Source organism: Myxocyprinus asiaticus, chromosome 6 (genome assembly GCF_019703515.2).
Source record: "Myxocyprinus asiaticus isolate MX2 ecotype Aquarium Trade chromosome 6, UBuf_Myxa_2, whole genome shotgun sequence".
NCBI lineage: Eukaryota > Metazoa > Chordata > Actinopteri > Cypriniformes > Catostomidae > Myxocyprinus > Myxocyprinus asiaticus.
In genome coordinates, this window is record NC_059349.1 from 26,957,110 (window position 1) to 26,980,215 (window position 23,106).

General features: G+C 36.9%; 2 protein-coding genes across 7 annotated transcripts; one reads left to right on the forward strand and one right to left on the reverse strand.

Moving 5' to 3' along the window:
• The first annotated feature begins 286 nt into the window (after positions 1 to 286).
• On the forward strand, positions 287 to 4,532 carry LOC127442563 (E3 ubiquitin-protein ligase MSL2-like). Its single transcript, XM_051700691.1, has 2 exons — positions 287 to 1,185; positions 1,279 to 4,532. The coding sequence occupies exons 1-2, from the start codon at positions 1,044 to 1,046 to the stop codon at positions 2,796 to 2,798; spliced, it is 1,662 nt and encodes a 553-aa protein (XP_051556651.1). The 5' UTR covers positions 287 to 1,043; the 3' UTR covers positions 2,799 to 4,532.
• On the reverse strand, positions 4,498 to 17,868 carry LOC127442564 (neutral cholesterol ester hydrolase 1-like). 6 transcript variants are annotated; one of them, XM_051700695.1, is made up of 6 exons: positions 17,750 to 17,868; positions 10,464 to 10,527; positions 9,689 to 9,914; positions 7,760 to 7,829; positions 7,505 to 7,676; positions 4,498 to 6,350 (listed from the first exon to the last, which is right to left on the reverse strand). In XM_051700695.1, the coding sequence occupies exons 2-6, from the start codon at positions 10,500 to 10,502 to the stop codon at positions 5,733 to 5,735; spliced, it is 1,125 nt and encodes a 374-aa protein (XP_051556655.1). In that variant the 5' UTR covers positions 10,503 to 10,527; positions 17,750 to 17,868; the 3' UTR covers positions 4,498 to 5,732. The 6 variants fall into 6 exon arrangements, with proteins under 6 accessions (XP_051556655.1, XP_051556653.1, XP_051556656.1 ...); XM_051700693.1 differs by having other exon boundaries at positions 10,464 to 10,637; positions 17,750 to 17,863; XM_051700696.1 differs by lacking the exon at positions 17,750 to 17,868 and adding an exon at positions 12,533 to 13,023.
• Between the last annotated feature and the right edge of the window lie 5,238 nt (positions 17,869 to 23,106).

A 23,106-nucleotide genomic window follows, 5' to 3' on the forward strand; every position in this document is an offset into this window, starting at 1 on the left:
ATTTGTGTTCTGCAGAAGAAAGTAAGTCATACACATCTGGGATGGCGTGGGACAATTTTAATTTTTGGATGAACTATCCCTTTAACAGCTGTGTGTCGAACTAGTAGAACCCCAGGAGGATTTTTATGAATTTATTGACTTTATTGTTCATTACTAAATGTCAAAATGATGCAACAGATTCTATTAATATTTTAACAACAGAAAAGTACTCCACAGGATCGGGTGATTTATACAGTCAGCCACTGGTGGCAGTAGTCACTGGTGGTCTTGTTTGAATCGAGGCGCTCTTCCTCTTTTCAGGATGCAAAAGTTAACAGAGGAATACAATCAACGAAAATGCCTCTTAGCATAGGCTAATCCATGTGAATATTTAGCAGGGTAGATAATTCAGCTAAACGTTACATAGACGCACAGTTAAAACGGGAGTTCGTCGGACTAATCAAAAAGAAAAGCGCCAATATTCAACAACACAATATTAGCGAGCTAGCAAGCGAACTGTGTTCTGTTGTTCAATCAAACCAAATCTAAGACCTGGACTATTTCAGTAATTATATATATATATATATATATATATATATATATTTGCGCAACGGACCTTGTGCTTTTATTTCAAACTTGTGCACTGATAACACAGAACAACGTTATAAATCGAGGTCTGTCCTTTAGCTGTATGTGTTTTATCACTAAAGTGCAGCTCTCCGCATCTTGAGGCAGTATGGATTGAAAGCAGATTTAATAGTCTAAAAAGCTATACTAATACTCTATACACAAGTTTGTTTTCATTGTTCAGACTAACCATCTCTGGAGCACCAAGAAGGATCTCATAAATGTATAAACATCCTATATCCAGCAAAGCTTTGGCATGTTAGCAAACAAGATCCTAAAACCCGCGAGTCATGTCAGCTTGCACTCTTTGTTTGTGGCGTTGGGTCAAGCCTGGTTAATTGTATTTACACAGTTCGTCTGCATTAAGAATCTCTCTCAGACTGATTTTAGCTGATCAACCCGCACATCTCGTCCTGTCCTTCACTGAAGTTGCTGAGATGAACCCGGTAAACGCCACCGCGCTGTATGTGTCGGCGTGCCGCTCGCTTCTTCAGTGCGATCCGCAAGATCCGGAGACATACGGAGGATTGTTTAACGTCCTGCCTTTCTTTAGAGACTCCCTATCCTGTCTTGCATGTGGTAAGTAGCCTTAAAATATTGATTTAATGAGCTGTTATTGTATAAATGTTGTTAATTTGTTTTAAATTCAGCTATTTTGATTTTTTTATGTAGGGAATTTGCTTCAGGATCCAATTGCTCCCAAAAATTCTTCCTGCCAGCACTACGTTTGCAAGGGCTGCAAAGGCAAAAAGATGTTCTTGAAGCCGTCATGCAGTTGGTGTAAAGACTATGAACAGTTCGAAGAGAATAAGCAGCTTCAGATTCTAATTGACTGCTACAAAAGTTTCTGTGAGTGTGTCTCAGTGTGCATCACAACAGAGCAAGGTGTCTTGGGGGTCAAAGGTTATCCTGAGGTAAAGAAGATGCTGGAAGAGTTTTGGGGGGTTAAAGAAGAACAAGAACAGTTAAACATTATTGAAGAGCTCAAGCCTGACAAGGACAATTTGGATGTTCCTATTATTAAAACTGAGATGGACTCCTCACAAATTTCTGCAGATATAAAGCTGCCTGCCTCTGCCAATGATTCAGAGGACACACTTGTGCCACCCTCTGAGCTCAAGACACCCAAGCCAGTCCCGGTCCTTGTTAGTGAACCTTTGAATTGTAAAGAATTACTAAATACACACACTGTCACTGTTAACTTGATAAACTGCAAAGCTAGTCAGGTGAGTGGCACTGAGCAACTCCCACAAAGTGTTGTAGAGAACCTTGAATCTGACTTTGTAAACAAGGACCGCCACATTGCCCAACAGCACAAGCTTGTAGTGTCATGTAGAAAGTCTAAAGCGGCAGCAGAGCCATGTCAGCAATCATCACAATCCTTGACCAGCGGTGCCCTTGCTCCCAGCCACCCACTGCAACCTCAGACGGGCATGATGTGCCTGGCCGCAGCTCACAGAAAAGTGAGACTGAGCCGAAAGCGTTCTCGCTCGGAAAGTGACAGCGAGATGCTGCGACCTCTGCCCATCACCAGCCTTATCCAGGGACCCCCGGTAGCAGCCACAGCACCACCGAAGGCTGCGTTTGAACCTAAAGCCCTCACCCTACCCACTGTCATGGTCCATAACATAAGTGTGCTGAAGGTCAACAAGACTGTGCTGGATTCAACTAAGAACATACAGATAAACACAGACCTAGGTAATAAGAAAGTTCAGCCTAAGAATAAAGTGAGCGTCCCCAAGGCAAAGGCCAAAACGAAGGACAGGGTGCTCTCTGCAACTATGTTGCCGGGACAGCCACCCAAAGTTGTGTACAAAAAGACACAAGAGAAGAAAGGCTGTAAGTGCGGAAGAGCAACCCAGAATCCAAGTGTTCTTACCTGCAGAGGTCAAAGATGTCCCTGCTACTCAAACCGGAAGGCCTGTTTGGACTGCATCTGTAGAGGCTGCCAGAATTCATACATGGCGAATGGCGAGAAGAAGCTGGAGGCTTTTGCCGTTCCCGAAAAAGCCCTGGAGCAAACAAGGCTCACTCTAGGCATCAACCTCACCAGTATTTCAGTTAGAAACACTGGCTCAAGCGCAGGAGTCCTAAGCTTGTCTGCAGGCTCCTCTATGGCTTCTTTTCTCACTTCCAGTACTGATGAGGACCAGAATTTTGAAGACACTCTTGAAATGCATTTTGACTGTTGATTGATGTCCCTCTACTGATAGATCTCTCATGAACGGGTTGCAACTTAAAGGCAGCCATGGTCGTTTTGTCGTTCAGTCTAGCAGAAATTGTTTGCCAAAACTCTTGTCTGTAATTTTCATGTTCAACTTTTACCATCATACACACTGCTGTAATGAAACGTTACTGTGAAGCTGAGTGTTATGGCTTTTTGTTTTGTTTTTATTTTGAAGGAACTGCATGCTTCTCTGTGTGGCTGTTATATTCACACAGAACTAAAGATCCAATGACATGTCACATTAACACCTGTCATTTATTTTAATGTTGAATAACTCATGATAAAGTTTCACAAGTATTTCTTTGGTCAACTCCACAATGCTGTCTTTTTCAGCTAACATGTATAGCTCATCACAAACTTTCCCAAAGCTGTTAAATAATTAACATGCTTAAATTTGTTGTTTGCATTCTGACATTTTGTCATAGTAATTCAGACTTGTATAGCATCAAAACATTAATTGAAGGTAAAATTATACACAGCTATACATTATCGATAATGTCTGCTTAAGACAAATAAAATCACATAATTGTGGAAAATGTAGCACTTAGTCCCACTAGAGCTAGCTGTTTAGAGACATGTAGGCCTGTACTGGTTGCAAAGTGATCACTTCCTGTGTCATCCCTATCGCTCAGTTGTACGACTGGGATCTGTGTATTTCACTAAGTATATTGAAGGTTTATTTTATACTTCTCAATAGATGGATCATTTGCAGAACTGAAATAGTGAATACAGCCCCTACTATACAAATAGTGCTGTCATTTTTATTAGAAATCTTGTAGGTTTGAAACAATGACATTGCTGCCCAGAAGAGTGTTTAAATGCCACATTTGTCAGCAGAAGTGGTTTCGTGGGGATGTTGAAGCACAAATATGTCAAAATAGCTATGTTTCTCCATCCTTAACATAACTGTATTTTTTATTTATGAGATTGTGTTAGTGTGTCTAGCCAGCTGATTCATTTAATTCCCATTGTGGTTAGTTTTGACAGATCTGGCTTAAACTGAAATCTCAACAGAACAATACAAAAAACAAGTGAATGTAAGTGTTCAGTGTGTTGTCTGCGAATGCATTCATGGCAGTGGTATTTTTTAAAGCAATATGAGAAAAAGTATCAATGATAGATAACCACCAACTCCTTTTCCCACTAAAAAGGCATCATACATTTTTTTTAGGTGCAAATTGTACACAAGTATTTCAAAATGGTTTTTGTTTAAACATTTGCCTAAGCACCTTTTTAGCACCTATGAATGCCTCAGTATAGTTGTGTTGTCTTGCAGTTGTGTTGTGACCAAAACTAGAAATATGTGTTGATAAAGGTCAGTGAACATGTCTTTACAGTTACACTGTGCCGTTTCACGTTATATATAATGAAGCAGCGTAGACAGTGCTTCATCAGTATCCTTAAATATGCTTGAAAAAACTATCAGTAGGGCTTTGACCAAATATTGAAAATCTTCTTTGTTAAGTCTTAGATCTTAGTGGGATATTGTGTTGTATTTTCAGATCCTTTTGTTTGGTAGAGTTGTTTCTGTTTCCACCCTTTGCTTTTCAATGGTCATTACTTGAACTCAGATTTTAGTTTGTTGATTTTGAATTACTGGAGAACCTCTTATTATTGCTGGTTTATTCACTGCCACATTGAAATAATGGAAATTGCAACAAAAATAAATTATAGTTTTTTATTTCTTGTTTTTCAAAAATGTGTGTGTCTCATGTATTTGGTATCATGTCATATGCATTAAAATTGTTTGACTATGTTTATATTATAGGACCAATAATAAGCCTAGCTTCAGAGGGTACTGAATACTTTCCAGCCAGAGGGCAGAACTGTGGCACTTTTGTCAATTTTAAAAGACATAATTCTTCTTTGATATTCAAATTTTGAATTTGTTCTTTGATACAGGATCTCGATAAATGACTAAAAATATCACTTTTTAAGATCATGTCATGTCCTGAAGCCCAGCGTGTAGGTGTTAGGAAGACTTTAGGAAGCCATCCAAAATGGTTTAGCGCTTCAGTATTTATGTTCACTTCCAAAACACTTTTATCCAATAGCACCAATAGGTACTCCTCCATTATTGACTCATATTTCGCAGTAAGCATGACTCATGAGATAACCTCTGCCTCCATTTCAGATCTTTGAAGTAAACTGGAAGTCTATCATAAATGTTATGGAATGCATGGTGAGATAGGACTTTTTTGTTGTTGTTGTTAATAACAGTATTAGTAGTAATGATAATTTAACCAGTCAGTAAATTGACAATGAATAAAGTGTGGCTTACATGTGCACATACTGTACTTGCCTAGATTAAACAGTTTATTCACAAATGAAAATTATGTCATCGTTTACATTGTTCCAAACCCGTATGACTTTCTTCGTGGAACAAACAAAAGGAGATGTTAGGCAGAATGTTTGCCTCAGTCACCATTAACTTTAATTGCATCTTTTTTTCCAAACAATGAAAGTGAATGGTGACTGAGACTAAACATTCTGCCTTACATCTCCTTCTGTGTTTCCTAGAAGAAAGAAAGTCATACAGGTTTGGAAAAACATGTTGACAGAATTTTCCTTTTGGGGTGAACTTTCACTGTAGCAAGAACAAAAGTTTGAAGAGGAATTCCTTTGGTATTTGATTCTTAGTACATTGGTAATACAATTAAATGTGTAAACCATTATCTAAAAGCAGTAATATAGTTTCTTTAAAATAATGGCAGAACATGAATTACTTTAATTCATTAGCACCAGCCTTTTAACCACTTTACTCCATCTACCATATATAAACAACAAATCCTCATTCTTGTTCAAATGACTTGACTTAATGGGCAAATTAGTGCTAGTATTAGCTAGTAACGTGTGCTTTTTTTGCATACTTGTAACAAATAACATGTAGGTCAAAGAATTACAAATTGTCATCAAGCCAAGCTATATAATTCTTCACTGCCCGTATTCCGACAGAGAATTTTAAGGGCCAGAATGCGAAGCTCACACAGCCATGGAAACCATCTTCATAATGGTCATTTGTAACAGAGACCCCTGCCAACTCCAACCTCCGGGCATACATGATCCCATCATCCCTCAAAACATCATGCTCACCAGTCAGAATATAAGCACGTGGTGCCATATGCAAAACCTCCTCTTTCGCAAGTAATGGTGCGGCTCTGGCATCCAGTAATGCTGGTACCTCCTTCAAGATACTGGGTGACCCAGTAACAGGGAAAACAGGCTTGTAATGCTTTATCATTCGTTTAGGCAGGAGAGTGGTCCAGTCAAGTTTTGAAAGGTTCAAGGACAAGTGCCTCTGGTCTTGGGCCGTGTGGTTGTTAATCAGAATGGAATGAATAAGGTCAGGGTTGGCACCTAGGTACTCCAACCAGAAACGAGCCATTAGTGTGCGATACAAGATGGGAACATTCTGGTTCTGCTGATAGGAAGCTGTGTTGAAGTCTAATGCTTGAAGCACAGGGTAGATCAAGACTTGAAGTTTGAATTTCACCGAGGTGTTGCCATCTTTTCCAATCTATAGAGAGAAAAAAAATGCATGTTTGACCTTAAAGATCATCATAACCATATCAAACATAGCTGCAAAAATCATATAAAAAGTCTCCTTGTCTTGTTTTCCGGTAAACATATCTAAACATCCTTTAAACAGGATAAAATTCAGTGATAACCAAGACTGCCTTACATATGAAGGCTTGTTTTAGGAGAATATACCTTGAATATGTAAGTGTACTTTTTCTTGTGGCACTGGCAGTTTTTATTTTTATTTTTTTTAACTTGTTTTTGTTTAAAAGTAGTGAACAAAAACTCCCAGTGCCACAAAACATACAAGATAGATATATTAATTATTAATTATAAGGTGAACTTAGAGTGATACATAATCAAAACAATAATTGTTAGTTCCTTGAACTTCTTTGGCTTAAAAATCCACCAAATTAAGATTTTAAGTACTACTAACTCAAAAGATCAAGTACAGACATGAGGTTGTGGGGAATACTCATAAGCCCTTGCGCTTGAATAATTTAAGCACATTTGTTTGGTAAAAAGGAATTTAATTAGTTGTTTTTAAAAATTCATAGAGATTTTAGCTCTTTCTCTTATTATTGATGTTGTTTTACTGTAATTAATTGTTTTGTGTAGTCAAACACAAAATTACTTTATGAAATGCTAATGAATTAAAGTGTGATTAGTGTTTCCTTTGTTGAAGTCGGATCCTGTTCAATACATGTAATTTTTCCTTGTGCATGTGAATGTGCAGCTAAAGTACAGCTTTATCTGCACTTCTTTGGGGAATCAACTGTTTAATGACTGACCTCATCATTATTTTTTCTTTTTAGCCAGTTAAATTAGGTAGAAACAATAATATTAAAATTCATTTCAAACATTCTGCATATTAGTTGTTAAATCTTATTCATGTGACATACCTTTTTAAGTAAATAAAGCTGAATGAACTGATATATTTGTGTATATCTAACAAAGGTTTTCTAGTTATGCCGACATAAAATGAGTTGAATTTACTTAAAAAGTGTGATGCAAAAATGCTACATATATATTTTAAGTAAATCCAACACAATTTTTATTTTTTTATTTTTGGGTAGATAGACAAACTGGCAGACAGACAGACAGACAGACAGACAGATAGATAGATAGATAGATAGGAGTGTGATGGTTTACTTGTTGAGCCACAGCAGCAGCCAGGTTCCCTCCAGCACTGTCTCCACACACTGCTATTCGCTCTGTATCCACAAAGTATTGCGCCAGCACTTCTGGCCTCAGGAAGTGCTTAGTAGCCTGCACACAGTCCTCATACTGCACTGGGAAGTGCACATCAGGAGCCATGCGATAGCTGCAAAAACAGAACAGACATGACAAGTCAAAACCATCGATGATTTCGCTCAAATATTTGAATGCTCTGAGGAATATACTCACTCGACTGTTACAACCACTGCATCCAGATCAGCTGCCATTTGTCTGCAAAGACAGTCATATGACCCCAACTCTGATGGTAGATAAAAGAACAGTCACATGAAAACACACCACATACCTAATCATGTGTTACATAAAGAAATGTCATTTTAGGAATGATGATGTCTTCAAACTGAAGGAATAGTTCACCCACAAATGAAAATTCTGTCATCCTTTACTCACCCTCATGTCATCCCAAACCCATAGGATTTTCTTCCTTAGAACACATTAGGTGAATTTTTTGAAGAATATCCTGGCCACTCTTACATACACTCACAGAGCACTTTATTAGGAACACTATACTAATACTGGATAGGGCCACTCTTTGCTCTCAAAAGAGCCTCAATTCTTTGTGGCATGGATTCTACAAGCTGCTGGAAATATTCCTTTGAGATTCTGGTCCATGTTGACATGATTGCATCATGCAATTTCTGCAGATTTGTCAGCTGCACATTCATGCTGCGAATCTACCGCTCTACCACATCCCAAAGATGTTCTATTGGATTCAGATCCTGTGATTGGAACATTGTCATGAAACCAGTTTAAGAAGACTTTTGCTTTGTGACATGGTGCATTATCATGCTGTACATTGTGGCCATGAAGGGATGCACATGGTCAGCAACAATACTCAAATAGGCTATGGCATTCAAGTGATGATTGATTGGTATTAATGGGCCCAAAGTGTGCCAAGAAAAAAATCCTCACACCATTACAACACCACCACCACCACCAGCCTGGACTGTTGACACAAGGCAGGTTGGGTCCTTGGATTCATGCTGCTGGTGCCAAATTCTTCAGATTCATCAGATTCATAGAAAGAAATCTATGGATTTCCAGTCTTCAACTGTCCAGTTTTGGTGAGCCTGTGCCCACTACAGCCTCAGCTTTCTGTTCTTGGCTGACAGAAGTGGAACCCGATGTGGTCTTCTGCTTTTGTAGCCCATCCACCTTAAGGTTCAATGTGTTGTGCATTCTGAGATGCTATTCTGCTCACTACAATTGTACAGAGGGGTTATCTGAGTTACTGTAGCCTTTCAGTCAGCTCGAACCAGTCTGGCCATTCTTGTTGACCTCTCTCATCAACAAGGCGTTTCCATCCGCAGAACTGGCGCTCACTGGATGTTTTTTGTTTTTGGCACCATTCTGAGTAAATTCTAGAGACTGTTGTGCATGAAAATCCCAGGAGATCAGCAGTTACAGAAATACTCAAACCAGCCCGTCTAGCACCAACAATCATGCCGCGGTTGAAATCATTGAGATTCAATTTTTTCCCCATTCTGATGGTTGATCTGAACATTAATTGAAGCTCCTGACCCGTATCTGCTTGATTTTATGCATTTTTATACATATACTTATGCACCGCTGCCACACGATTGGCTGATTAGATAATCGCATGAATAAGTAGATGTACAGGTGTTCCTAGTGAGTGTATAATGAAAATTAAAGAGGACAGGGGCTTTTAAACTCCAAAATGACAACAACAAAAAACACACTATAAAGGTAACAAAAATGTGTTCATATGACCTGTGCGCTATATTCCAAGCCTACTGAAGCCATGTGATAGCTTTGTGTGAGAAACAGACTGAAATTGAAGCCATTATTCACTGAAAATTGCCCTAGCTCTTCATGGCGCGTTCATGAGATAAGTAGTAATGTCCGATTTGTAAAGAAATCACACTTTTGAACTGGATTCACCTTTTGTGTTCTACAGAAGAAAGAAAGTCAAATGGGTTTGGAACAACATGAGGGTAAGTAAATAAGGACAGAATTTTAATTTGTTAAACTATTCCTTTAAACCCACAAAAGAGAAACATATCAAGTAATGGTTGTAATAGTATAATAAGGAACAGAACACTTCGAACACACACACACACACAGACGGATAAGACATACTTGGTGCACCCAGGGCCCATCCACCTCCATGGATGAACACTACTGCCCTCCTCAGTTTGCCTTCTTTTCCTGGAGGATGATATACACGCACATGGACCCCATCAAACAGGGTATCTTCAACCTGGATTTCTTTGTTTGTCACAGGCACCAGACTCTCAAAACCGGTTATAGCAGAGTTGATAACACGGGCACTATGGCTCAGACCCAGTGAGTGAGAAACATCGCCCTTTAAAACAACAGGGTGAGGAATCAGTGAACTCACAGTTCCCCTACTTATGGTTTTGAAATACAGTATGCATGTTGTGATATTTTTGGTCCACTGATAAAGAGTACAAGTGTCATCAAACCATGGCAATTAAAAAGCAGAGAAAAGTTCATAAAGACAGTGAACAGAGGGAGCATTTCATCCTGCCCTTGGGCATAATCTATTGTTGTGCCAAGTTGGTCACAGTTCAAAAGAACAGACAGATCAGACTGGACGCTGGGTGTTGTTTGCTGTTTATACATTTAAATCTATTAATTTATTGACTCTGATCAGCTTTGTAAAGCAATTAATGTATAAAGAATTAGTTCCACATAAATTCAATGACAAAACAAATATGAACTTTCGTCATTATTGTTATTCTGATTTTACTGAAAAGTATTAAAATGAGACATTCTGATGTACTATTTCTATTGTCATAGAATAGAATAGAAAAACAGCTGCCCTTTCCAGCCAATTAAAATGGTCCTTTCCCCAATTCATCTGGTGGACTTTTTAAAAGGTGATACTTACCAACCATACAACCCCCCGAAATGTTGCATCCAACACCATCAGTTTCCATGGTTCTGAAATTGTCCTGGGCAATGGGATGTAGATGTAATAGGCAACAACAATTGCAAATAACAATGTAAAACCACAAAGCAGCTTCATCATGAAGTGGTGTCTCTCTTCTCAGTCAAACTGTAACTATCAGGGGGTTAGACAATATGACACTGAGCAATTATACAAAGATTTTTTTTAAGTTACTGTAACTTCCTGTTGACAATACTATAGCATTCTGGGAAATGTAGTCTTCAAGTTTTCAATTTTAATAGCATATTGTATTTACATTTTCACCCTTATACAAAAGAGAGAACAAAAAGTGCAAAACCTTATTTAATGCATATTAATTCTCCTAAAGACGCCTTTTAAATCCATTCTAATTGATGAAGTCTTTGAGGGAAGAATTTATTTGAAAGCTAAAGCATTGTCATACACGCTTCAGAACAGATTTTATGTTTGAGACAATGAATCCTGTTAGGAATATATGTATTGAGATACTGTGTGACATGGCATTGTTCAGTGACATTAGTTTATGATTAGTCTTAAACGGATAATTCACATAAAAATGAGAGTTCATTTACTCACCCTCATGTTTGACATTCTTTCTTGCATGGAACACAAAAGGATATTTTAGGCAGAAAGAGAGCCTAAGTCACCATTCACTTTCATTGTACGGAAAAAAAGATGTAATCAAAGTGAATAGTGACTGAAACTAACATTCTGCCTGGCATCTCCTTTTGTGATGAACAGAAGAGAGAACTTCATGCAGGTTTGAAACAACACGAGGGTGAGTAAATAATGACAGAATTTTCATTTTAGAGGTGAAATATCCTTTAATAATGTCCTCATATTCAGTAGTCATGGCAAATGTCCACCACTAGGGGTCCTTGTTGTTATAAGAAAGACCCTCTTATGGCTAAATGTGTTGAGTAAATGCTTGATTAGATAGAAACATCTCTTCATTTGACATTTTCTCATATATTACCTATCATATATTATATTAATGTCTTTTCAAAGAATTCTCCTTATTAACTTTCATTTTTGCCAACTGCATTACACTGGAAGGTATATAAGGTATAACAAGCAGCGATCGAAACTTCTTGTAACATCATTAACCCTTAAACACATTCCTCAGGTCTTTAGTGACCCGGGACCTCATTCTAGAACCAGACCCGTACCAGAGACCGAACGATACCGTCCAACATGTGTTTAAACAATGGGAAAACAGAACAGACGCGAGCAATACACATTCGGTGTGAACGGCCCCCATCTCGTCCGTTCACGCGTGTCTGTGAGTGAGAGCGCGCGCGCGAAACAAGTTAGGTAAGCCTGTTTATTTTTTCATTAATTACAAGCCCGAACCCGACCTGAATCCGAAGTCCTACTTGAAAAACTGACCCTAACCCAGCCCGAAACACGCCCGGGTCGGGTTGCAGACCTCAATCTCATTCCACCACCTGTACCTCATCCATTTTTTGGAGTTGTGCCCACACCTCTTTAGTATTCCTACACCCAGCTTTTATATATAGATATATGACAAAATTCTTGTAAAAAAGTGGTTCTTAAAAAAAAAAAAAAAAAAAAACTGTGATATACTATTATTATAATGATCATATATATGCCAAAAGTTGTTTTTTTTTTTTTTTTTTTTAAGATCCACACGTTTACAGGTAGGCCATATGCTGCTGCGGAATGCACCACTCTAAAAATGACAATGTATAATTAAAATGTACATTTTGAGAAATGTCAACATTTGTTGCCATATATAGAGAGATGATGATCTGTTGTCACTGTAAAAGATTTAAAGTGTATCATGATGACACACACACACACACACACACACACACACACACACACACCAGAGATACAGTGCCCTCAATTCAAAACAAGACATTTTTATCCAATACTAGCTCCAAAAACGCTTCAATGAGACATGGTCTATTACCCTCTTTTCAGAGTTATTTTAGTAAAGTAACGCATATCACAAAAAAATTAAGCATTTGGGAGAAGATGTCTCAACTCCGCTATTGCAGGATTACCCTTTTTCTGTTATTTATACTGTTCGCGACGAGCATGTGGATGCTTCTCAATCAGAAGGCTGCAGCCTAGTTAGGCTGGATAGCATGGCTGCCACGTCATCATGCACCATCAAATGCCGTCTCAATTATAAGGACCCTTGGAAGGCAGCCTGGTTTCGCAGCCTTCGTTCGCCATATTTTGGAAGCTGCATCAAGTGCATCCTTCTCGGCCTTCAATCAGCCACAATCCTTTGCACATGCGCACTTACAAGACCGTCTCATTCGATGAATGCTGAGGAGTAGCCTAGGCTATAGCCTCAGAAGGACTGGTCTAGGAAGGATGCTGAAAAGCACCCTGTATCTCTGTTGAGTTCGTTTGTCACCAGACACTCGATTGATACGCGCTGTGGCAGTGTCGAGCAGGTGTGGGAAATTGACTCAGCGCGTGCATGTTTAAAGTAACTGAGAGCGCGCACAAACTATTATAAACGCGCGCGTGCAGTCTGACCCCACACTCATGTTATATAAAGTTGCTTATAATCAGATTTATATTCGCGGATTTGTAGTTAAATTCATAACTTTTTATCCGTTTGCCGTTTCTTTTCCTCTGTAACGGTTCAGCAGTTTGTCGATACTGAAAATTATCGTATATGCTCTAGAAAAAGGACAGCACAAAATTCAGACACATAATTTCGTGATGACAACATCACGCGGGTCACAAAAAGATGGTTTGCGGGCCGGATGCGGCCCACGGGACGCCTGTTGAGTACCGTGGCCCTATATACCTAATAGTGTCTTTTTTCTTTTTTATGCACTTCCATAAATTACATTTTTATGATTACTTAATATTTATTACAAGAGAAACGAGTATTATATACATACAAATAAATACTATATCAAGTTGATTTTCTGTGCAACAATGGTGAATTATCTGTATCCCATATGTGTGTGCACATACATGTTATACATACTATTTGTTATTCAAAGTAGCGCTGTTGTTTCAGTGATTGACTTGATTTACATTTGACATTGTTAATGAATCCTGTTAGGAATATATTTATTGAGATATTGTGGAAGATGGCATTGTTCGGAGAGATTAGTTTATGATTAGTCTTAAAGGGATAGTTCACCCAAAAATGAGAATTCGTTTACTCACCCTCATGTTGTTCAAGACCTGTTTGACATTCTTTCTAGTATGGAACACAAAAGGAGATTTTAGGCAGAAAGAGAGCCTCAGTCACCATTCACTTTCATTATATGGAAAAAAGATGCAATCAAAGTGACTGGTGACTGAAACTAACATTCCGCCTGATATCTCCTTTTGTGATGAGCAGAAGAGAGAACTTCATACAGGTTTGAAACAACATAAGGGTGAGTAAATAATGACAGAATTTTCATTTTTGGGTGAACTATCCTTTAATAATGTCCTCATATTTAGTAGTCATGGCAAATGTCCACAACTAGGGGTCCTTGTTGTTATAAGAAAGACCCTCATATGGCTAAATGTGTTGAGTTAATGTCTGGTTAGATAGAAACATCTCTTAATTTACATTTTTCTCATATATTACCTCATTATATATTACATAAATAGCTAAATAACTAAATGTATGCAACTGAATCAAGCCAATTCATTCTGAATGTTTTGAAATGTCTTCAAAATAATTGTGAAATAATTTCTCCTCATTAACTTCCACTTATTGCCTACTGCATTACACTGGAAGGTCTTTAAGGGATTATAAACAGCGATCTAAACTTCTAGTAACAAATACACATATATGTATGAATGGGTTTGGAACAACATGAGGGTGAGTAATGATGACAGAAGTAAAGAAATGTGTAAGTATATGTATATAATAACATTAGCTTAGATTAGTATAGAAGAAGAATAATTGCTGTAAATAAGTGTTTTTCATTGTTAGTTTATGTTAACTAAGGCATTAACTAATGTTAACAAATGCAACCTTATTGTAAAGTGTTACCGAAATGTCTTTTGTTTACCTTGCTCTGGTTGTTTAGTTTTACAGAATTGACATAATTTGGTAACTAACAACTCCTTATAATGTTATCAATGTTTTAAAACTGACATGCTTAAGATTTCTTTTCAGTAGATCTTTCTAATTCTAAATTGACCAAAGCCATACAGCAAAAACAAACATCTGTATGCTTCATCTTGCTGCATAATAAGAGGGAAGGCATGATATATAATGCAGAAACAACACTTATGGCACAAGAAAAAGCCAAACATATGACATAAACTTTTACTGCACTTTTCCCCTGACTTGGCAGTCCTGCTCCGGGCCAGCCACAGTCTTTTTCCAATTAATATAATCATTGCACTGAAGTAACACAAATCCTAAATCACTAAAGCTCATTTAAATGGAGCAGCTAAGCACACATGCATCACATGCTATGATTATGGTAAACGTCAAACCTACCATTAGAACCTGTCTGGTTTTCTACTCAACAGAGACCTTACGCACTTGGCATATGCTAAATATGTAATTTTTGTGACACAATTTCATCAGCAGGAATGAAAAGGAACATTAGATGCATTTGAAAGAGCAGAGAACTTTCCTTAGCAGGACACTGCTGCTGCTGTACTACTCTTGTATAATTTATTCTATTGTAAAAAATACATGATGATTCTATTTTATTGTTCTTTACTTGGTATAGACTCCATATAAAAACCCAGTTGTATTGCATATTCCTAATACACAATAATGCATTTGGGATGAAATGAAATAGTTAACCACACATAAGCATTCAAATAAAGAAAGCCTTGATTTATTGACATTAAGCAGTAGTAATGACTTACTGACAGTAATGAAACTTTACATAAAAAAAAGTGTGTAAGTTAACATTACTTAATGCATAGGCTAACGTGAACTAACAATAAACAACGCCCTTTTACAGCATTTATTAATCTTGGTTTATGTTAATTTATATATATATATATATATATATATATATATATATATATATATATATATATATATTTTGTGAACTAACAAGAAACAGCGACTTTACAGTGTTTATTAATGTTAATTTATACAAAGGCCTATAATACAACCCCAATTCTGAAAAAGTTGGGACAGTATTAAAAATGCTAATAAAAACAAAAAGGAGTGATTTGTAAATTATATTCACCCTTTGCTATATTGAAAGCACTACAACTACACTTAATATGATGTTTTACCTTGTGAATTTCATTTGTTTTTTGTTTTTGTTTTTTTAAATGTACAGTAATTTCAAATCATACGATTGCAACACGCTCCAAAAAAGTTGAGACGGGCAATTTAAGACTAATAACAATTTTGGACATAATGTTAACATAATGTTTCCCTCTCATTAACACCCTGGCAACCAGCAATAATGGATATCATGACATGGGCTTGGGAATACTTCAGTAAACCTTTGTCAGTGAACAACACTCGCCACTGCATCCACAGATGCAAGTTAAGACTTTTCTATGCAAAGCAGAAGCCATACATCAACACTGTCCAGAAGCTGCCGACTTCTCTGGGCTCGGTCTCATCTTAGATGGAAAGTAGAACAGTGGAACCGTGTTTTTTGCTCCAACGAGTCCACATTTCAAATATTTTTTGAAAAACACAGCCATCGTGTTCTCCTGGCCAAAGAAGAAAAGGACTATCCAAGCTGTTATCAGCATCAGGTCCAAAAGCCAGTGTCTGTATGGGCCAGAGGTGTGTCAGAGCCCATGGCATGGGTAACTCGCACATCTATGAGGGCACTATTAATGCAGACAGATATGTAAAAATTTTGGAGCAACATATACTGCCATCCAGCACCGTCTTTTGCAGGGACGTCTCTGAATTTTCCAGCAGGACAACTTCAAACCACATACTGCCCGGATTACAAGTGCATGGCTGTGTAAGCAGAGAGTGTGGGTGTTGGACTAGCCTGCCTGCAGTCCTGACTTGTCTCCAATTGAGAATGTGTGGTGCATTATGAAGCACACCATACGGCAATGAAGACCCGGTACAATTGTGAATGGGGGAAAATTCCACTACAAAATTGTGTCTTAAGTGCCTTAATGCTTAATAAGTGTTTTTAGAAGAAATGGTGATGTTTCACAGTGGTAAACACTGGACTGTCCCAACGTTTTTGGAGCATGTTGCAATAATCTGATTTGAAATTACTGTACATTTAAAACAAAACAATGAAACTCACAAGGTAAAACATTATATAATGTGTAGCTGTAGTACTTTCAATATAGTAAAGGGTGAATATTATTTACAGATCACTCCTTTTTGTTTTTATTAGCAATTCTCATTCTGTCCCAACTTTTTCGGAATTGGGGTTGTAACATATATAGTATATATATATATATATATATATATAAACACACACAGTATATTTAGTTCAGTTTAAAGATGTGCTGTTCCTTGTTAGGTCACATTAACTATTTATCTATAAATTTAAATGTAAAAAAGGTTCATAAATGCTGTTAAAGAGTGTTGTTAATTGTTAGCTGACATTAGCTACTGCATTAAGTAATGTTTACTTATAATTTACTTTTAATGTTAAGAAATGTGTTAGTATATGTATAAATTAACATTAACTAAGATTATTAAATGCTGCAAATAAGTGTTTTTCATTGTTAGTTCATGTTAACTAATGCATTAACTAATGTTAACAAATGCAACCTTATTGTAAAGTGTTACCGACCTTTCTTTCTAAGCCATGCACTGTAAACACATCCTTAGCTGTATCAAGAACATTTTTACTGTCATACTGCTGTACCTTTATGAGATAATATGGATAAAGATGACAAATTTACCTTGGCCTAGCTAACACATAGATTGCACTGCAAATGGATTACTGTACGCCCTGTGGCCCAAATGTCTAAAAGATATGAGACGAAATAAATGTAACATAGCTAAATGAAACCATCTGTGGCGTTAAAATAATCACAGTTACAATAGTGGGATAACAGAGGTTTTAAAGGACTAAAATGCTAAACACATGCTGACTGGGTTTAAATGGTCTTACCATGCACTGTCAAAAATAAACATAGCTGTTTTTCTTTGAGACATCACGTAATTTGAGTGTGATCATTCAGAACTTGAAGGGCTAATTAATGATTAAATGATTTCAGACTGATTTAAAGCTCCATTAATGTAAGTATCAGCTGTATGTACTTCTGGTCACATTTACACGCATGAAAGTAAGAATTTTCAATTCATCAACTTCAACAATAGAAGACTTTGTGCTTACCTCTAACTTTTGTAACACAAAATGTCAACTGGACCTATTTCTTGTTGTCTGTATTTTTCCCATTCATCTTCAGTCTTGAGATAAAATGTAAGCTTGTTGAACACTGTGGTGTCCTGTCACACACAAATTATCAAGGGAGTCACTAAGGCGACTAAGCAAAGGTGTGAATTGTGAGCATTGAGGGACACACCTCCCTACATACAAGTATGTGACTAATACATTGTTTAGTCAGCTGGAAAAAACAGGTCATACTGTACAAGCCCAAAGTGATCAGGCTTGTTTCTGGAAAAGGTTAGTTAGTTAGTTGTTGGTCAATGACTAGACCATGGTGATTTCAGCCAGATTAGCCAAGGTGGTCAACCAGCCTTAACCAGATTGAACTCGGCTAGACTGACATGACATGACCAGAAATGACCTGCCTCAATAGGAACCACACTGTAAAAAAAGTGAAAATGTGCAGTTGTTATCTTAAGAAACTACCTGACCTGACCCTAAACATTTTTTATATTATATTAATTACTTAAACCTTAAAAATGTGTTTCATGTGGTAGTATCTCAATTAAGTGGTTTTATTCTAACATTTATTTATAAGTCAAAAGGGTTAAAGGTCCACTCAGTAATTGTTTTCCTAATTGAAAAGGTTTTACTCCTAAAGAAATGAACTTTACTTTTGAAACATAGTCCTATGTATAAAATCATGAGCACTCGCATGAGATTAAGATTCCAGTCATATCAGTAACCTTAAAATAGCTGTTTTATTCTGCATGGAGAGGGTCCACTCATGGGAGCTGCCATGTTAGGATCACATGACCAGCCACATACTACTCGCTTAATCTCAGTAACTGCCCTGTTATTTGACACTATCACTCATGAATTAAGTTAATTATGGCTGACTGTAAATAGTGAATTTCTATAATGGTGTTGGTAACTGAAAACTATTGCGTTTGAATGATGCTGCATGCACACCACTAGTTGTCAGTGTATATCCAAGATGACAAATTCAAAACATTTCTTTAAAAAAATTTACTTTTGTCATCTTGGAATTACACTGACACCTATCAGCTTGGATGCAGCATCATTTAAAATCAATAGTTTTCAGTTTCAGATGCCATTGAAGAAATTTAGTATTCACTTTCAGCCATGATTACTTAAATCAATGAGTGAAAGTGTCAAATAACAGGACGGTTACTGAGATTAAGCGAGTAGTATTCGGCTGGTCATGTGATTCTAACATGGCAGCCCCCATGTGTGGACCCTCTCCATGTAGAATAAAACAGCTTTTATAAGGTTACAGATATGACTGGAGTCTTCATTTTAATGTGATTGGTCATGATTTCCTGCATAGATTGCAAAATTACAATTCATGTCTTTAAGAGTCAAACTTTTTGAATGAGAAACAAAATTACTGAGTGCACCTTTAAGGGTTAGATCAGGTAGAAATAGCTCCTTAAGGTAACAATAGCAGGTAATGACTTTTTACAGTGTATATTTTTGGCTCCAATAAAACCATACATTTTTAAATATTAAAATATAAGGCACATTTTAGGTTGCCTGGCAACATGTTTTTTCTTTTTTCTTAGGCAGAAAATATTTTTCAAACCCCACTCTCATAAGGTTATTTTTCTGTTTATACATAATTTAAGTCAGACAGACATTAGTGAAAAATAGTATGTGTCATTATCCCATTTTGCAGATATATGAAGTACGAGGTGAGTCAGAGGGCAAAAGAAATAATCTAAATCTTCACAGATGTGCAGGAGCAACAGGTTATCACCACTGAGACCCAAGGCATTGGGGATTTTGGAGGTTTTATTTGCCATTTATATCCTGTACTCACAGAGGGTTAGAGGGTTCTTGCTGGTGAAAGATTCAGGGGACAGTGAGTCTTTCATGGTCTGCTTTGGCCCCAAAATATGTTCAGTGTTGACAGGTTGACTGATTTAAATCTTGTTGTTTTAAAAAGACACAGCAGATTTTGAGAGGTTCATGTCACGATCTTAAAGGGATATTTCACCCAAAAATGAAAATTCTGTCATCATTTACTCTCATATTGTGACTCTTCTGTGGAACACAAAAGATGTCAGGCGTAAATTAGCCCTAGTCAACATTCACTTTCATTGTATGGAAAACAGATGCAATAAAAGTGAATGGTAAATTAAAGGGTTAGTTCACCCAATGTTTTCTGAAGCAATGCAGTTGGTTTTGGGTGAGAACAGACCAAAATCTAACTCCTTTTTCTCAGTACATCTTGACAGCAGTCTCCTTGGTGATCATGATTTCAAGCACGATTACGATTCTTATAACGCCATCTAGCGCTCTGTGCATCAAGCACTAGGAAGTGTAATCGAGCTTGAAATAATGATCAAGCCTAGAGACTGCAATGGCAAAATGTAAAGTGAAAAAGGAGTTATATTTTGGTCTGTTCTCACCCAAAATCAGCTGGATTGCTTCAGAAGACATTGATTAATCCACTAAAGTCTTATGGATTACTTATGCTGATTTTCTCATTTTTGGAGCTTTTGGAGTTCTGGTAACAATTCACTTGCATTGTATGGACCAAAAGAGCTGAAATATTCTTCCAAAAATCTCTGTTTGTGTTCAGCAGAAGAAAGTCATACACATCAGGGATGGCATGAGGATGAGTAAATGATGAGAGAATTTTCATTTTTGGGTGAACTTTAAACTATCATTCAGTCCCTTTCCTTACATGGACTGAAATGAGAAGACACGACATCTTCCAATGAAGCATGTGCATTTTTATTTGATTACTGCACTAATAAGAGTCAAAAGGTGATTTTTGGATGTAAAATTTTTTATAAATAAATAAATAATCATCTTCCAACTTCTAAACATGGCTTCGTTTGCGGGGAAAAGATTTTGTTTAGCAAGGACATTCGATATCTTCACTCTTGACTCATATTAGTGCAGTAAATAAAAGAATATCCACAAGGTTCATTGAAGTGTGTCTGTGTATCAAGATGTTGTGTCTTCTCATTTCAGTCCATGTGAGTTAAAACAAGGTAACGTGTTTTTAATTAAAATAAAAGTCTTTTGCCAAATAATTCAGAAAGTAAATAAAGATCTATTTGATTTAATTGCAGTTTATTTAATTGGTTGCAGTTCTATCCAAATTTGAGTGATGCTTGATTTTCGAGAGGTTTTAAATCATGTGAAGGTATTTCCATATAGTTAATATCATGTCACTGAACTCTCAAAAACATTCCAACATGAAACTATTTTGTAGCAAACATTTAAAACACACACAATTACAGCATCACAATACAGTGATGTATAATGGTTTGGTCTCACACCACTTTAGGAAAAACACCTACACTCTAAATCACATTGTATGGTAAAAGAAATCTTAGAAATAACTCAAAGGCTCACACTTGCTTTTATAAGCTCTGACAATGGAGATTGGCAAAGCCGTGTAAAGCAAATCCATGAAAAAACCCATTTGAAAAGATGTGAGACAGCTAGCTCTAAATAATTCACTTCACATGGTGTTACTTGGATCAGTAACACCAGCCCTCTGAACAGCTTGTTGAAATAACAGGAGGCTGATTTCCCCATATGAGGCATCTTTTATACACCCTGGACTGTACCAGAGACTAAGATTGTTGTACTCACAATGACATCATCTCTCATCATGTTCCTCTTGGCTGGAGTTGCACTGCTGGCCCCAATCACGACAGAAACATCTCTTCTATTCGCCAACTGTGATTTACTGTCGCTACATCTGAGAGGAGAGATGAAGTCAGAGCAAGTATTTAAAAGTCAAAAGACTTCTTTGTCCAGGCCTTTACTGTGCAAATTTGAAACATAGCGACTTTAATGAGTTTTTGAGATTTCTTTGATACCCCTGTTACCAGTTTTGCCTTTGAATAAGAGCCACCAAGCTCTCTTGTCCCAAGAGGAATCAAATTTAGGATCTGAGCTTCATACAAATGACTATTCCTTTAAGCCCCACCATCGTTAAATGTGGATTTTGTTTTAGGAGCAGGAATTGGTCACACAATGCATTTAACTGGAGATAGCATGGTCTTGATATCCAGATGGGCAGTTGTTCAGCTAGTTTCACACGAAGACAGTTTCCACAGCACCAGGGCACGATGGATTCTGGTAATAATGTGGGAAATGAAGGAATCTTGACTATTTAACTTAAAATTATATAATTAAATTAATTCTGAAAATAAATTGCAAATCTGAAAAACTCCATTTGGTCACGGACATCTCATTAAGAATATACAAAATGTACCTGCACCGTTAAAAGTGGCAACCTGATATTATTGCCTGAAGGATATATTTCTACTTGATCTAAACCATAAAAATATGCTTTTTTTGGTGTAACCTAGTCAGGTTGAATTGGTCATGTTAATTAATATTTTTGGGTTGAATAAAAATAATTTGTAGATGTTACCACATGAATCAAAGGTTTTATATTACAAAACATTTTTAAAGTGTGCAATCCTCTTGTAGCAGCTTCTATTAAAAACATTACACATGTACACTGTAAAAAAAAATGTCACGCAACTTATATGTGCTTCATGTGTTACCGTCTAAATTAACTGGTTTTATTCAAGTCTCTGTGTCATCTCAAGTCATGACTCTGTCTTGCAAAATGTAAAGACATACCAATAGAAGTAACCCTCAGGCATCACAACCAAGCCACGCTAACTTGCACCTGTCTTTGAATTCTTATGTCATGACTTACTTGTACAAGCAGGACCTTAATATTTGCTTACAGATGTCGAGTTGATGTATCCCTTTTTTTTTTTTTTTTTTAATTTCTTTTTTTTTTACAAAAAGCCTTAAACACAGAGATCAATAAAAATGCTAAAGTGTTCATTTGTTCCTTAAATATCTTTTTGTATGTTTTTTTATTGTCTAAAACTTTCATTTCTTTCCAAAGTATCATCAGCAGTGGTGTGACGGTTAAACATAAGGTTTTGGGTCGAGTGAAAGTTAACCAAATGAATTTCAGAAATGTCATTGTGGGGTTTGTTATTGTTTTCTACAATTTCTTTGTTATAGGTTTCATTATTCAATCTGAAAGGTTTCTTTCATTTTTACATTATGCTAACATCAGATAGTGAAGGCAACAGAAGCACTATTGTGCACATCTGCTTTTCATCCGCATGTCCTGGCTGAGATTGCCAACTGCATCTGATGTATGCAGAGAACACACACATGCTTTGCTGTTGTTTTTTTAATCTCTGGCAAATAAAGAGGTGTGCAGTATAGCATTCCTGTCTCTGAAATCAACACGAGAAGAGTTACAGCTTGTAGCTGCTGTCAAAATGTCTCACATGCACACGCATATACACACTGGGTGAATGCCTACAGTAAATATTACG